The 15,577-nt window shown below is 48.4% G+C and overlaps 5 protein-coding genes across 5 annotated transcripts; 4 read left to right on the top strand and 1 right to left on the bottom strand.

The window, feature by feature from the left end:
- The first annotated feature begins 1,397 nt into the window (after positions 1-1,397).
- Positions 1,398-3,157, top strand: GGI43DRAFT_6361 (WD40-repeat-containing domain protein). Its single transcript, XM_083210101.1, has 3 exons — positions 1,398-1,858; positions 1,920-2,178; positions 2,247-3,157. The coding sequence occupies exons 1-3, from the start codon at positions 1,638-1,640 to the stop codon at positions 3,084-3,086; spliced, it is 1,320 nt and encodes a 439-aa protein (XP_083065863.1). The 5' UTR covers positions 1,398-1,637; the 3' UTR covers positions 3,087-3,157.
- Positions 3,158-3,178: 21 nt separating this feature from the next.
- Positions 3,179-4,260, bottom strand: GGI43DRAFT_6209 (aldehyde dehydrogenase family-domain-containing protein). The gene has a single exon (XM_083210082.1). It carries the CDS (start codon positions 3,924-3,926, stop codon positions 3,270-3,272), a length of 657 nt encoding a protein of 218 aa, XP_083065864.1. The 5' UTR covers positions 3,927-4,260; the 3' UTR covers positions 3,179-3,269.
- Positions 4,261-6,063: 1,803 nt separating this feature from the next.
- On the top strand, positions 6,064-8,226 carry GGI43DRAFT_389795 (uncharacterized protein). The gene has a single exon (XM_083204243.1). The coding sequence runs from the start codon at positions 6,138-6,140 to the stop codon at positions 7,542-7,544; it is 1,407 nt and encodes a 468-aa protein (XP_083065865.1). The 5' UTR covers positions 6,064-6,137; the 3' UTR covers positions 7,545-8,226.
- A 2,612-nt stretch (positions 8,227-10,838) lies between these two features.
- On the top strand, positions 10,839-13,133 carry GGI43DRAFT_6396 (major facilitator superfamily domain-containing protein). The gene is made up of 3 exons (XM_083210102.1): positions 10,839-11,334; positions 11,395-11,506; positions 11,570-13,133. The coding sequence occupies exons 1-3, from the start codon at positions 11,029-11,031 to the stop codon at positions 12,913-12,915; spliced, it is 1,764 nt and encodes a 587-aa protein (XP_083065866.1). The 5' UTR covers positions 10,839-11,028; the 3' UTR covers positions 12,916-13,133.
- A 357-nt stretch (positions 13,134-13,490) lies between these two features.
- GGI43DRAFT_6423 (pantoate--beta-alanine ligase PAN6) lies at positions 13,491-15,510 on the top strand. Its single transcript, XM_083210103.1, has one exon. It carries the CDS (start codon positions 14,239-14,241, stop codon positions 15,367-15,369), a length of 1,131 nt encoding a protein of 376 aa, XP_083065867.1. The 5' UTR covers positions 13,491-14,238; the 3' UTR covers positions 15,370-15,510.
- Positions 15,511-15,577: the final 67 nt, after the last annotated feature.

The raw sequence follows: 15,577 nt of genomic DNA on the forward strand, positions 1-15,577 counted from the left end.
TTACAGTAGTATCCATATGGTGATACAAATTTCTCAGTGTCTGTCTTGCCTATGCGATGTAGAACGAGAGTATAATACGCCGGTAGTCGTAAATCTATCCCAAGGTTGCGTAACCCTGAGCATAGATGTGGCATGCTTTCTAAATTACAGGAGCCCTGAGCAACCTGAAGCCATATACGTCCACCCCAGCTAATACGCTCAGAAGGCCTTGCCGCATACAATCATCTTGTCAATAAACCAAAGCATAGCTATTAAGGAAATTGGACCGTACTCTTGATAGTCCTAAAAGGTGTGGCAAACTGGTGTGGGATACCCATGGAGTTCCAGCAAGGCTCTAGCAAGGCTCTAGCTTAGCATGTCAGGCATATACTTTGATTCGTATAGCGCTATGGGCTGAAAGGGCCTGACAAGCATGGCAGCTTAGTCTCTTCCTTCTCAGGACTATTACCAGCCCAGTTGACTGAAATACTGCATATTGTGGCAAAAATGATTTAGCGTTGGAGAATTGACACAAGCGTTAGTTGCTCCAACGGATAGAGGGGTTGACTAGCGTCCCTGGGCTCAGGATTTGTGACGACAAGCAATAATTTAGGTGCATGTCATACATCCCACGGCTTCTTCCGAAACATACTGTAGAGTTCAAGCAACGGCACGATATCTGTGACTGGTCCGCTCCTCCCCCACCCGTCGAGCTCCTCGTGAGTGCTTGTCTTTATTTGGGCGTTTGTTTATTGGATTTTAGATCAAAGTAGTGAGAGGCAAGGATGCAACTAGGTTATTGAGTCAAATCAAGCATTCATATTTTACCCATGAATCCTGTCCACTAGACTGATCTGCTGAAAACCTGTGGCGGTGGCTTACTGCAAAGTGTCAGCTATCAGCACACTAGGTGTTCAGAACCAACAAGAGTAACCGCAACATTGGCCTAATACTTGCAAGGGTATTGCTCTGGTAAGTATGTAATAGTCCACGTGAAGGCCTAGAAGCAAGGAGAATATTCAGGTAGTCCAGGGTCATCTTGAGGACCAATCTGGTAACACGAAAACCGATAATCAGCTCAACTTCACATGCATGTCTCAGGTGGAACAGGCAGAATGTGAAAACATCATACAACGCTTTGTGACAGTGATGTCTTATTGGATAAAGATCGTCACTTGGCTGTGACCAAAGAAAGGAGAGATGCTTCACCGAGGTAGTAGAAGTTTGAGACTTTGATGGTAGCACAGCGTAAGAGCAGGCGGAAATTGCCTGTCACAAGCTTATGATGATGTTCAAGTATGGCACATGTCAAGCAGTTTTCATTTCTCCCACGCGTCATAGCATCTGAGCTATGGTCTTTGGTTTCAATTTCAGTGAATTTGAATAGTGCAGATCAGGTTGTACAGTAGAAGCTCTATTGGAAGAGGTTGTCGTGCAAGAGAGCTTGCCGCATCAAGTGTGCTACCGGCGTGCACGTGACTCGTAGTAACTGCTCCATACACTTTCGACTTCAATTACTACTACGCATTATCTAGCACAATCTGACGCTTTATCAGCCTTCCCGCAGGACGCCCTCTTTTCTTTCTAACGATGCGTCCCATTTCGCTCGGATAGTAATGTTTCAACTGACAAGTGTTGGCTGAAAGGCGGGGAAAACTATGGCTGAATCAGCGCCATCGCCAAAAGCGATATTACGAGGGCACAAGGCCCAGGTACACGCCGCCACCTTCGTGAGACATAATGAGCGCCTTGCGACTGGTGATGCGGAGGGCTGGGTTGTGCTCTGGGACCTCACGATTATGCGGCCAAGAGCTGTTTGGAGAGCTCATGAAAATGCAATTCTTGGCATAAGAGGGTGGGGCAACGACAAAATTATCACGTATGTTATCAGTAGGCAGCGCAGAATGAAGTAAAAACTTGTTACTGATCAAAGACCCAAGCCATGGCCGTGATCACAAGCTTATTGTGTGGAGGGTCAAAGAGGAGGATGAGGAGCGTCTCAGCGTCTCATTGCCGCTGGAGGATACCCCCACGCCACGCCCACAGCCCTGGGTCCTTCACTTGTTGGAGGTGAATACAATGAACTTTTGCTCATTTGCTGCTTGTCTTGGTGACCCCCAGCAAGGAAGTTCTATTGAAGCCAGCTCGCCCACAACAGAGGTTATTCTCGCTGTGCCCAATACACTGGCCTCTGAGGCTGTAAGTAGCCGCACTATTTGTGATGATGATGATGATGAGCCTGGCTGTACTCAACTGACGATTCGCAGATTGATATCTACACACTCCCAAGCCAAAACAGAATTCATACTATCAAACCCGGTGAAAAAAATGGCATGGCCATGAGCCTATCCTTGTTTCATCACCAGGGGAGTTTGACACTAGCTGCGGCGTTTGAAAACGGGTTTGTCTCTGTGCATCGACTGGAAACTGATGGGACTTGGACGATGACATACCGATGCCAAGCCCATACTCAGCCTGTTTTATCTATAGACATTCATCCCAATCGGGGATGCTTTTTCACTTCAGCTGCAGATGCTCTGATAGCCAAACACCCGATTCCAATCTCTCAGCAAGAGGTAGTCATTGGGCTCGAGTCCAATAAGAGGGTAGTAGAGATTGTTGACTCTCCGTCTACCTCTTCAGCAACTGGTTCAGGCCGTAAGACCTTGAAGGAATGGGAGCACGCACTCAAAGTTATTAACACGAAGCATTCTGGCCAACAAAATCTCAAAGTCAGATCCGACGGGAAAATATTTGCCACTGCTGGATGGGATTCGAAGATAAGGATATACTCGACCAAGACACTAAAGGAGCTCGCTGTGTTGAGCTGGCACAAAGTCGGAGCTTATGCCGTAGCCTTTTCTGTCATCGAAGACTCAGCTGCTACTGGAAGCACTAAACCTGCATCATCCGAACAATCGGAAGAAAACACTGTCAAAGAACTTGATGGCGAAGCACCTCAAAAGGCTGAGCCACAGGAAACAAAGAGCTTGATAAGAGGAGCTGGAATGAGTGTCAAAGACCGCAGACTACAACTTGCAAAGACCGCACACTGGATTGCAGCAGGGGCAAAAGATGGAAAAGTAAGCCTTTGGGACATATACTAAAACTCGCTATATACACCAAAATTCATGTCATAACATCATTATCATATCCATTGGCCAGTTCGTGTTATCATCGCAGGCATCGAGCATACCAGGAAGAGAAAGCTTACCCGGTCAGTATGCTCACACCAGTCTTCAATACTGGCTAGTGTAATTCCTCGGTCAACTCCTTCGCGCAACCTGTCTTCACTGCTTATTTGCAAGCTCAGACCATATCCTTGACATCCACGCCGAAACCAAAGCATCTCTCTCGCCAGGACTCATCATAGCACTGATCACTAATGTCATCAGATCGCTCATGTCCACCTCTCGTGCTACAAGCTGGCCCTCTCCGTCACTCCACTCATATCGAACAGCTTTGTCTCTTGTAGGAACAGCTGAGAAGAGAACATTTCGGCGTACTAACTGGTGATCATGCGAGTGTGTTGCGCGGCGAATGCGATAGCCCCGAGTAGTTGACAATTTCCTTGGCCGAAAGCTCTCTAACCCAAAAGTACAGAGACTCTGCCGCGAAGTAGGCTCTGCATGATACGGAAATGTTGGACAGGTGACGCGAACAGGATGCTTCAGGTCATAGATGTGCCTCCTCCGCGCCGCTATCTGGGCCTCGCCTTCTCGCCGTTTCACCGAATAGTCCAGCCTCTCTACGCGCACATTACGATCTGTGTCTTTGAGAAAGCCCACTGAGTGAGAGAGCTCGTACAGTGGTGGCGCTGGGGGGCCAGCGGAGTGAATAAAGCGACCAGCTACATAGAGTGTTGTCGGTGAGAGGACTTCGTCTTGCTCGCCGACTGAGGAGCTGCTGGTAAAGTCGCTACAGTAGTATGAAGGCGGGTCGTCCATGAGTGCGTATGTGTTTATATGGCGATGAAGAAATTTCGGTTCTTGGTGGGCGTCTTGGGTGGGCGTATATGGCGGACGGCGCAATGAAAGGCCCGACTTATATGAAACTCATGGATATGATGCTGTCGGTGGCTACAGTGTACGCGGAGGAAAGGATCGTGGCACGGACGGTGTGAATTTGCCTTTGCAGCGTTATGATTACAACGTGTGACGTGATGTTGGCGCTCCCCTGGCTTCTTATTCGCAGCCACAGTCTTCACAGCTCTGAGCCACATGATCTATCCAATGAATATAGAAATGCTCTGTCCCTATCAGCACTTTAAATGATGAACCATGTAACCCGAATTGGCTTTGGCGATGCAAGAATACAGCGATGAATGACATCAAGATTCATGCTACCCACTAGCCCTGGCCTGGACCCATCCCGCACTCGGGATTTATATATGGGGATGAACTAAAAGCTGCTGCCGCAGAATGGGGGATCCGCTAATACTAAATGGTTTCTTGAACTCTAATCATGCACATTCGGACAGATGTTCCAGCGTATAAACCGATGGGCCGATTTACAGATCTACATGCGTTTGACCATCTAAGATGACGCCTTCTCGGCAGTTATAGACCCACCGCGCCGCGCAGGCCTCCCAAACCAAGGAACAGCTATGGGTATATGCAATCACAGGTGTTTATTTTTAGGTGGAACCCTTTTTCTTGTGGCTACATCATACGTCAAACGACCGCTATGCGTTCACTGCGATTGCTAGAAATGGCAAGATGGGCGTGTACCTTGAGAGATTTCGATTTTAGGGCAGCATCCAGAACTTCGATTTGGAAAAGAAGACTTATTTAGGCATGAGAATATGACAGTAGCGTGTGGCAGTTATGGTCGCAGGGTATCATTTTAGCTGCATCCCTAGGTTCTGGGTAGCGTTGCTATAATCTGGCGGTGGGAAAATGGCAAACGATGATTGACCTTGACTTCTGATAAATAACAAATCGATTATCGCGGATGAATTGACAACTACTAATACTTGAATCTTATTGATCAATGCAATGATCAGCCCAGTAGTATTGAACATGACGTACTACTCGCAACGGCTTGGTCCGCACGTCAAGAGGACCTCACATAGGTATATGGGTATGAGTGAAACGCTTCGGATAAGTAAAAATTTTGGATAGGCGCCCTGTAGAAATAAAACACTTAAGTGCGCGTAGTTCACTTATTGAAATTGGAAGTCTGTCACTAAGAATAAGTAGTGGCGGCTTATACTATAAAATCTATTAGCGATTTACTCTCCCTATTGGTTGTAGCCGTTAGAGCTGAACTCCAGGGCGTCCCCCCTCTTGTCAGTGTCTGTCACATAGACCAGGAGTCGACAGAGGCTGAGACGCGCAAGCACGGCAGCTAAGCTGTGGCGAAATTGCTGCACGTACAACATCAAGCGATATTATGAATGCATTTCCGTAATTGCTGTAGAATTCATTAGTTCTGCCCCCTCTTCACTATGATAATCCACAGAATATAAGTTTGCACAGTCCTGGGTATAAGATGAAAATTGATACGCGGGTTAGCAGGATATATGTTGCACAAATACATCCTATGCTCGTTAATGCTATATACTGGCTTTCCCTTTCACCGCGATTCGATGTGGCGTATTTGTACCTAGCCCACCACCTAAAAATGCTAGTCAAGCCCTCATAGTCTAATGTGCTGCCTAAATCAACGCAGAGTAGATGGTTTGTCTGATGCACGGAATCCCTTAACTTTTGGCTTGGCACACCTTGGGAATTATCCAGTGATACATCAAGCATATGGTATCTAGAGAACAACAAGGCAAATTTACGAAAACATAGTCTGCACCGCCAAGGCAATGATGCGCTTCATTTTTTAAGCATACAAGTGTATGGCTTAAGTGAGCTGAGCTGGCTGTTCTACCTGTCTTTTAGCACCTTCAGCTGCTCTGGAGAGAACCAATAGTTTTACGGAGAGCTTGCCATCCTTGCAGGATTGCAACCACGCCTCTCCACTGCCTCACTGAAGCAACGAGGCAGACCAATAAGGCAGTCTATCATTGGGATTCAGCTTTAGGTAGCGCGATGTATGCCCAAAACGGCATCCTGGTCTCTAAATATTCCTTCTTTATTCCCATTCTCCTCTCTGCCCTCGTAGCATGTCTCTATTCCGTACTAGGCTCCAACCAAAGCGTATACAGCATGCTCTATTTACCTATTTTTATCGATAAAAATCCATTATTATTAAAAATGGCATTACCGCAATGGCCAAGTCAATTCATTGTCCTTTGTCTAATTTCACTCGTTCAAGCCTACACGGTATTCGAAACAAACTGTTCTGCCCCTGTCACTCTGTTCAACTATGTATCATCTCCTAACACTCGTGGGACTCTCGATATACTATGGAGCTCCCTCTTCACAATCTTCGCTTGCACTTGGAGTATTCAGCATCCCAATGTCCCCGAACAACGAAATTTTGATAAAGAGACATCACAGGGATGGATACGTGATCAATTGAGAAACGCCAAATGGGGATTGAAAAGTTTCTACAGAAGCACGCTGCGGATGCTGTGGACGGTTATCGCTCCCGAACTGATACTTGTTGCAGCTTGTAATGAACTGATACAAGCACGGGAGAATTGTAAAAAAATGAAGAATTTAGGGTTGGGCTTAAAAGACGAAGCAACTTGGAGTCTAACCCACAGCTATTATGCATACATGGGAGGTTTTGTTGTACACAACCCATCGGCAGACAAAAAGATATATCATGATCCATACCATCTTACTGGCGAAGAAATCTTCAAACTTCGAGAAGAAGGACATATTACGGAATTGCCCAACATAAAGGAAGCAGAAATCAAGGACAAATCCAAAAGCGATATGCTGGGCAAACTGATTGCACTTGGCCAAATTGCGTGGTCCACGATTCAAATCATCGTACGGGCTGTGAGAAGGCTTCCCGTTTCGCCTCTTGAGGTGGCCGTTGTGGCCTTTGCTGTCTGCGCAGTCCTCATGTACGTTCTCTACTGGGAAAAGCCGCAGCGCGTCGGCGTCACTCAAACTATCCAGCTAAATAGCAATAATCCGCTATATAATAAACCCAAATTAAAGGAGAGTCCCAGATTTTTCAAAGATATATTTTACGCAATACTTGAGAATTTTGGCATCTCTTTCGAAGAAACTCTATTACATGGTTCGCCGATTAGCGTGGATAGAATCGACCTTGCAGATAATAGCCGCAGTGAAACCATAACTATCTGGGTTGTTGCATCTGCCAGTGCAGCGGTGTTTGGTGGGATTCATGCCGTTGCGTGGAACTTCGCGTTCCCATCGACGATTGAATTGGTGCTCTGGAGATGCGCAAGTATCTACACAGCTGCAGCTCCACTTTGTCTCGCGTTGTTCCTTTTCTTGTCAGGCACCCTTGAAAAGCATTTAAACCTGGCTTCTTACGCCACCTTCTCGATAGATTGTCTCGCCTTTGTTCTCACGGCCTTTTATTCCATTGCGAGGCTGTGTATTATTGTCGAGATGTTTCGGACGCTTTACTTTCTTCCTCCTGGTTCATATATTTCTACTTGGACATCCAATATCCCGCATCTCGCTTAGCTAGTGATGTTAGGGAGTTCATGAATGGCTCGTATAATAGTCAATGGCGTCTCAAATTAGTTTAAACAACTGATCGCCTTCGATCTATATTTCTTATTTACATACATCATGTACCAGATCAAAAGATTACACATACGCTTCATGTTTCCAGCATCCAACTTCCTGTAGGGTCCGCTATATCCATCTGGGGCGGAAGTTCAGTCACCCAGGGGAATTCATCCCAGTGAAGCTTGGACAAGACACTTCGTTCAGCTCCTGATACGCAAAAGAAAGTTAATGAAACATCCTGCTATACAAAGGCAGTTGCAAGCGTACATTCTCAAGGCCTAGCCATGTTTAGAGACAAGACGTATGGTGAGAGCCATGGTCATTTGAATTTTTTCTTCTTACCCTAGATGGAAAGAATGGCGTAAGCGAACATGGAAATTCCCTCAATCATTTTGCTCTTTGATAATCAAAATTTATTGGTAAACCGGGCATATACGTAGTAGCTAACGTTTATTTTGGGCCCTCTAATGGATAAAGATACTATCGCTGCTGTTGCGAGGAACAGGATATTGATGCCAGAAAATTCTTGAAATGCATTTTGGCTTTGAAAATTTGGGCACGACATGATATCTTGGATTTTCATTTACTGCTGCATACATATCCTTCATAATAAAGACGAATTTATCATATCAAATACACTCGTTGTAGCTGAAAGATGCATTTTGAAGTCAGGTGGTTTCGTATCTGCAACTGATCTCGAAATCGATTCTAGAGATTTAATATCGCGCTGCTTGTTCAGCTAATGTGGATTATAGAGAATATACATAAATGTTGTAAATTCTTGTAAATGTCTTGTCCGGGCATAAGAGATATCTCCTTGGAGAAAGGGAGAAAGGGAGAAAGGGGGATAAGGTGCCTCTAGCCACCAAGGACGACTGTTGCTTTGCTCTGTAGGGAACGATCCTAATTTTAGTACGATTTGCCTAAAGATTATAGCTGCATATAGGTTATCTGGAATAGTATACACTAATTGCTGTGAGAAAACACGGATTTCCTAACCAGGACTATCAGCAGCTAATGATATTCCCAAACTGAGTCATTGCATAAGCCCTAACATCCAAGTAAGGGCTGATTTCAAATAAGGCCTCTATAAAGAAGATTAAATACTATTCGCTGTCTCGCTAGGTCAACCCAATATTTTTGGCAGCTCGTTTTGAGGAGTAGTCTTAGCAGGAGAGGTAATAGTTGCGCGAGCCCAAGAAGCTGAGTACTCGTTACAAACTGGAAGTAATTATTGGGCAAGTCTATCTCAGGTTTACTCCCAAGGTCACATACGTATGTTATTACCATGTGCAATTCGTTAATACGAGATGATTATAACATGAGATGTGCAGAAGGGCGGCTACAGCTGTTGGTGCTAGCTTCATGCTGTTGGATGCCGAATGCAGATCGTCTCACTGTGACGGAATCCATATATGCAGATCGGACTATCCGCCCTGATAGAGGCCGAAATCACCATGCATTCATGAACCCCTCAAACTCAGATGCTTTGAAATCTGCAACACAATGCCATGCATACAGCATGTCACTCGTTGAAGACATATTAAGTCCGAGCCCGTTTACTCCATTGTCTCCAACTCCCCAACACGAACAACATCCGCAGGGCTGAGTTTCTCTGCGCAGATAGAATATTGATTTGTATATGCCCTGCGGAACTCCTCCCTTGGCGGAATTAGAGTTGGAATCTCCAACGCAGCTCATCACGTTTCAGGCCATCAATCTCGGAGTTGAAGCTCAAACACCCACATCTTTGTTAGCAAGTAGCCTATTCGCGTCCTATCTGGAGGGCGTCCGTCGTCGCATTGGCGGACATTTGAAAAGTCCGCCAGCTAGCAGCGGCAGAGGCTTACAAAGATTGAAACCTTCTCGCACTACCGCTGCACTACGTGCCATAGCGTACAAAAAAGTCACCACAAAAGTAGCCGCTAAAGCCACCGAGGGAGTTTGATTCTGCTTGATACCTACTCCGGAAATAAGAGTAAATTTAGCAGAGAAAACGTGTCCGCCACTTAGATTGACGAGATAACGCTACGGCTGTGGAATGATTCACTGGTGACTGGGCGGGAGGCGCACTTCGGCTTAATATTTCACCCGCAAACGTTCCGATTAGTCGAGATAATGCAGCGAAAAAGCCAAATAGGCGTCATAGCGTCATAGGGTGTCGAAGCTTTTCTCAAGAGCGGCTAATTCCGACGCGGTGAGAGAATGACAACATGCGTATCCAAGAATGGGGCTTTTTGCGTGCGAAGGATGAAGGAGGATCGCGTTAATGACGGCCGTGAAAAGTACTTGTCATACGCTGCTGATCCGGCAAACCTTCTTGTATTCGTAACCTGAAGAATTTTCCTGTTGAATTCGGCTAGTGACTCATTAGCGCCTGTGCGCGATGCCCAGTTGAGCAACCGCCAGGATCCTGCTCGAGGCTTAGCGCCTGGAAGGGAGCCATGAGATTGGTAGCGATACAGTAGTGTTAGTGGTAGTGTATAAGCCTTTGCAGTGGACTTCGGCTCCGGTTATCCCCTGTAGCCTCAATTAGAAGTTGCAGGTGCTGGCAAGCTCTGACTCGCGGTTCTACGTTATTTTAATATGTTCTCTTACGAGGCCAATGCAGATCATCTTTGTATGGCTTGTGTCCTGCATCGAATACGTGTCCACTGTAAGAATAGAATGCATCACATGTGCCTACACAATGCCATTGAATCCTGCACGTAATCGCCACTTGGACATGGGCCATTTGACTCTGAATAGCTGCATTCCTTCGGGCTCTTGCACCTGTCCGGAAGCCCAAGCCAGCGGGTATTTTGTCTCAAAGTAAACAAAGCAGAGAGAAGAGCCGCCCACTCAGAAACGCTAACTCGTACGAAACCGCTTCGGCACATTGCCAGTTCCACTCGGTCGTTCCGCCCTGCGCCAAACTAGCCGTGACCCATGCCGTCGAGGCGGCCAACCAGACCCAGCAATCTGGCTCATTCACCGTGAGCTTAATTCATTGTGTCAGCATCTTGGCTTCCGTTAGGCTGGGCGGACTTTGGAGATTAAGCGTCCGAGACACATGAGAAAGAACGAGATGGGCTCCAACGCACTTACACCCAAAGAGCGGGTCGATCAGGTTCATCCATAGTACAGTATGATGGCCAAAGGGGGGGGCTACGTGGACGTCGACGGGGCATGTACACCGTAGGAAGATGGCTTAGCGGACCCTAAGTCCGCTTTGATAGAAATTTCGCTTTTTGGTACTGTAGTGACTCGCTGCCGCGCCGTACCCCAGACAGAAGCTTGTGCAGGCCTGTATATATAAGATGGGCATGGGCTCCAGAGCCGGGGACCTGGTGAAAGGATCCAACCATCGACGCGTTGTCACTTTGCTGGCAACCCTTCCAGCCCCCCCTTGTCCTTACAACTATTCTCCGAAGAGACAACAAGGACGCAAGTCATAATGGCAGACTTACACCTAGACCCTGAAAAGCTGCACGCCGCAGTGGCATCATCGGCCACAACACTCAATGGCGAAGATGTCGATAGCAAGACTCCTGTGCCTAGCCTGGGAGAAAAGGACGACCTAGATCTCGGCCTGGATGAGAAGCGAGAAGAAGCTGGCGAGAAGCGAGAAAACACTGTTGTTGAATCTGAATCTCCAGCTTCAGATGGCGAGCTACGAGAGGACGAGTACCCTTCGGGTATCAAGATGTTCTTCATCGTTGTCGCCCTGGTGCTGAGTGTTTTCCTCCTGAGTCTCGATATGGTGAGTTTGGACACTTAATAGTAGCCAATTAACTACATGTACTAACAACTGTGGCTTTAGACAATCGTCGCAACAGCTATTCCCAAAATCACAGACGAGTTCAAAGGCCTCGACAAAGCCGGTTGGTATGGCGCTGCTTTCTTCATGACCGTCGGCGCATTCCAATCAACTTGTAAGCAACTCTACCTCCCTACAATCACATCTCAGTTCAGCTGCTAACAAATTAAATTTACAGGGGGCAAGGCATACAAGTATTTCCCTCTCAAGATCACCTTCATCCTCTCCATCCTCATCTTCGAGCTCGGCTCCGTCATCTGCGGTGCCGCCCCCAACGCTGAAGCCCTCATCACCGGCCGAGCTATTGCCGGTCTGGGTGCCGCTGGCATCGGCGCCGGTGCGTACACAATCATTGCCTTTGCTGCGCCGCCCAAGAAGCGTCCCGCGTTCACTGGCATCATCGGTGCCTCATATGGTTTTGCTAGTGTCATCGGACCGCTGCTGGGAGGTGCTTTCACCGATAGCGTTACGTGGAGATGGTGCTTTTACATCAACCTGCCGATTGGTGGTGTCTCCGCTGCCATCATCTTCATCTTTTTCCAAACTCCTCGCAATGCGGTGCCCGTCAAGGCGCCTCTCTTTGAGAAGATCCGACAGATGGACCCCCTCGGTGTCATCTTGATGATGGGAGCCACTGTTACCTTCATTTTGGCTGTCCAGTACGGTGGTATCGCCCACCCCTGGAACTCATCCGTTGTTATCGGACTCCTTGTCGGTTTCGTCCTCATCATCGGCGCCTGGATGGCCAGTCAGTGGTTCCAAGGCGATTACGCCATGGTGCCGCCAAAGCTGTTCCTCAAGCGCACCAACTGGGTCATGAGCCTCGTCGCCTTTATCCAGGCCGGTGGCTTCTTCGCAGCTATTTACTACATCCCCATCTACTTCCAGTCTGTTGATGGCACTAACCCGACTATGAGCGGTGTGCGCAACCTGCCCTTCATCATTGCCGTGTCTTTCTCAACCGTCGCTAGCGGTGTGCTGGTCACCACCACTGGATACTACCAGCCTCTACTCCTCGGTGGAACATCTCTCGCCACCATCGGCGCTGGTCTCTTGTACACCCTGAGCACCACCACGGGTACCGGAAAATGGATCGGATACCAAATCATTGCTGGTGCTGGCTGGGGCACATCTTTCCAGATCCCCATGATCGCCGTCCAGGCTCTGGCCGACCCAGCAGACCTCGGCCCTACCACCGGCATGCTCCTCTTCTTCCAGGGCCTCGGAGGAGCTTTCCTCGTCTCTGGAGCCCAGTCGGCCTTTGTCAACACCATGATCCGCCACGTCCTCCAGCACGCTCCTCAGGTCAGCCAGGCCACGCTCGTCCTGACCGGTGCCACCAAGATCCGCCAAAGCTTCCCCCTCGACCAGCAGCCATTTGTCATTGACGGCTACATGGCGGGCATCAAGGTCGTATTTGCCATGTGCGTTGCCTGCACCGGTATCGCGACACTGATTGGCCTGGGCATGCGGTGGAAGAAGCTCAACCCCGAAGCTCTCAAGAACGCCGGAGGAGCGGCATAGAGACTTGGTGGTGGCTGAATCAGGAAAGATGACAGAATTTTCTGGTACAATTTTTGCATTTGCAGGCGTCCATTTTTTTTAACATGTTTGGGAAAAACCGGAGGGGTATAATAGGTAATACCGGGTAATATAGATAGGGCAGAAGTGGGATTTCTGACACCCTCCTTTAGAAGTTTCCTTTTTTTTAAACGCATGTAACGCTATATACCACAGTAGATGATACATATTTTCAACATATATAGAGAGCGGAATCAATCACTACTCACGTTCTATTTTTATTCTTTATTTTTAATTCGTGAACAAGATTCATCACTTTTACGAGAGAGCGCAGTTTGAGGATCGTGATGTATCGCATGTAGTAAGCTTACCTTTTGGGGGTTTAGTCAAGCTGGCGGATGAGAAAATATGATGGGAAGTGCAGCGTGATCATTGGGTTTATACGGAGTAATACTCATGACGAGAAATAAGGCTGCGGCCGCTGGGTCGAGCGGTGGACTGATGATTCCAAGCAACCTGCAATAATACGATGCAATAGCTAACAAGGCTATTCTGATATATATCACGACGTACTGAATGTCTCTATATGGTTTACCTACTTGGGTAGTATTTGATTATTAACTCTAGATAGAAAGGCATCTGTATAAATCCAATCAAGTGGTACCTACTAGCTATAATGTAACAACATGACGTCTTACAAGGCCCTGCTTATACTCTACTCGGCACCAAGCCTCACACACACACATACACATTGACTGCAACTCTGCATCTCAATCTCACGTGGGATCCCACCAACGCAGCCCTACGAAGTGCATTCGCACTCATGAAACCCCCAGTTTAAGCTCCATCCGCGGCTCCTTCAGGCACGGCCAAGTCCGGATCTCCATCCCAGAGGGGCGGCGGTGACAAGCCGTGAGATTTTTAGAGGGGAGGGGCCGATCCGAGCTCCGTCATACCGTAAGGCAGAGAGAACCACCGCGGGCAAAAAAGCCACCAAACAGAGGGGGAAAAAACAGCCAGAGCTTCAAACTCACCCCTCCTCGTCCCCAAAACTCCGCGGCAGAAACCATCACGAAACAACTTCTTCTTCTTGACTCGGCCAACTTGTGCGTCCGGCAATGGCGGCCGAGGCATCGACTCCAACCTGAACGCTTCGGCTTGGCCCCAACCCCGAGCCATTTTATTTAATTCCCTTGGTTGTCGCCGCATCTCGAACGGTTTTTCTTTCTTCCCAGAATCCACTTGAAAACCATCAAGGCACACGACCATTCTGCGATCTTTGCGACAGCAACCACCGCCAAAGACCAGAATACACACACATCCGCAATGCTGCCTCAAGCTTCCTTCTCACGGCTCGTCGCCCGGACTGCCGGCCTGCCGCGCGCCATTGGCCGTCCAGACACCATCCGGACGCTTCGCACCGTAGCCGAAACCATCCCCAAGACGTCCATCAAGATCCTCCGCCTCGTCGATGCCGTTCGACAATGGCGCAAACCGCACATGGCCAACTACCGCTCCGTCGGCCTGGTTCCTACCATGGGCGCCCTGCACGAGGGCCACTTCTCCCTCATCCGAGCCGCCGCGCGCGAGAACCACCACGTTGTCGTGAGCATATACGTTAACCCGGCCCAGTTCGGCATCAAAGAGGATCTGGCGTCCTACCCCGTGACGTGGGAGAGCGACACCGCCGCCCTGGCCAAGCTGGACCGCGAGTTCGCCGACGATGGAGCCAACCTCGGCCGCATATCTGCCGTTTTTGCGCCCACAACGACCGAAATGTATCCTTCTGGCTTCCCTGGCCAGGAGATCGACAGCAAGGGCAGCTTCGTCACCATCACACCCGTGGGAGAGGTCCTCGAGGGCGCCAGCCGGCCGACCTTTTTCCGCGGCGTCGCCACCGTCTGCATGAAGCTCTTCAACATTGTCCAGCCGGACCGCGTCTACTTTGGCCAAAAGGACGTCCAGCAGACTGTCATCATCAAGCGCATGGTCAAGGACTTTATGATGCCCACCGAAGTTGTCATCTGCCCCACCACGCGGGAAACCGACGGCCTTGCACTGAGCTCGCGGAATGTCTACCTAGGCCCTCGCCGACGCACTGTCGCTGTTGTTCTGAGCAAGGCCTTGCGTGCTGCGGAGGATATGTACAAGAACGGCCGACTGGATCGCAGTGATGTCCTCGGAGCGGCGAACAATGTTGCCAAGACCATGTTGGAGGCTCAGAAGGAGCTTCCTGCGGACCAGCGGGTTACGTATGAGGTCGACTACATATCCTTGGCTGATCCGGATACGCTGCAAGAAGTTGACGTTGTAGATGCGACAAAGGGAGCTATCCTCAGCGGCGCAATCAAGATGCAGCCTGTAGAACAAGCCCAGAGTGGTGAAGACTTAGGCCATTCTGGAGGACCGGCAGTAAGACTGATCGACAACATTATTCTTGCGCCCAAGACCGAGTGAAGAGAAGTTTTATTGAGAAAAACGGATTACGATTGACGAGTAATTAAAGAAGAGGATAATTAACAACCAACAGGAGTCTGCGAGCGAAGAAACACCGATAGAAAAAGATGTATATTATATATGGCGGGCGATTGGATTTACAACGTTTGCTCCTTCTTCAAATAACGCGCTCTTATTAAATTTCTTATGTATACATAGCATCATATAT

The sequence above is a fragment of the Trichoderma evansii genome (assembly GCF_050947405.1).
Source record: "Trichoderma evansii strain SZMC 28006 chromosome Unknown GGI43scaffold_1, whole genome shotgun sequence".
NCBI classification, from domain to species: Eukaryota; Fungi; Ascomycota; class Sordariomycetes; order Hypocreales; family Hypocreaceae; genus Trichoderma; species Trichoderma evansii.

Coding starts and splice junctions, on each gene's coding strand:
- GGI43DRAFT_6361 (XM_083210101.1), top strand. CDS start 1,638: ATGGCTGAATCAGCGCCATCGCCAAAAGCGATATTACGAGGGCACAAG. Junction 1,859..1,919: donor GGCAACGACAAAATTATCAC/GTATGTTATCAG, acceptor CAAAGACCCAAG/CCATGGCCGTGATCACAAGC. Junction 2,179..2,246: donor ATACACTGGCCTCTGAGGCT/GTAAGTAGCCGC, acceptor GACGATTCGCAG/ATTGATATCTACACACTCCC.
- GGI43DRAFT_6209 (XM_083210082.1), bottom strand. CDS start 3,926: ATGGACGACCCGCCTTCATACTACTGTAGCGACTTTACCAGCAGCTCC.
- GGI43DRAFT_389795 (XM_083204243.1), top strand. CDS start 6,138: ATGCTCTATTTACCTATTTTTATCGATAAAAATCCATTATTATTAAAA.
- GGI43DRAFT_6396 (XM_083210102.1), top strand. CDS start 11,029: ATGGCAGACTTACACCTAGACCCTGAAAAGCTGCACGCCGCAGTGGCA. Junction 11,335..11,394: donor TCCTCCTGAGTCTCGATATG/GTGAGTTTGGAC, acceptor CTGTGGCTTTAG/ACAATCGTCGCAACAGCTAT. Junction 11,507..11,569: donor CGGCGCATTCCAATCAACTT/GTAAGCAACTCT, acceptor TTAAATTTACAG/GGGGCAAGGCATACAAGTAT.
- GGI43DRAFT_6423 (XM_083210103.1), top strand. CDS start 14,239: ATGCTGCCTCAAGCTTCCTTCTCACGGCTCGTCGCCCGGACTGCCGGC.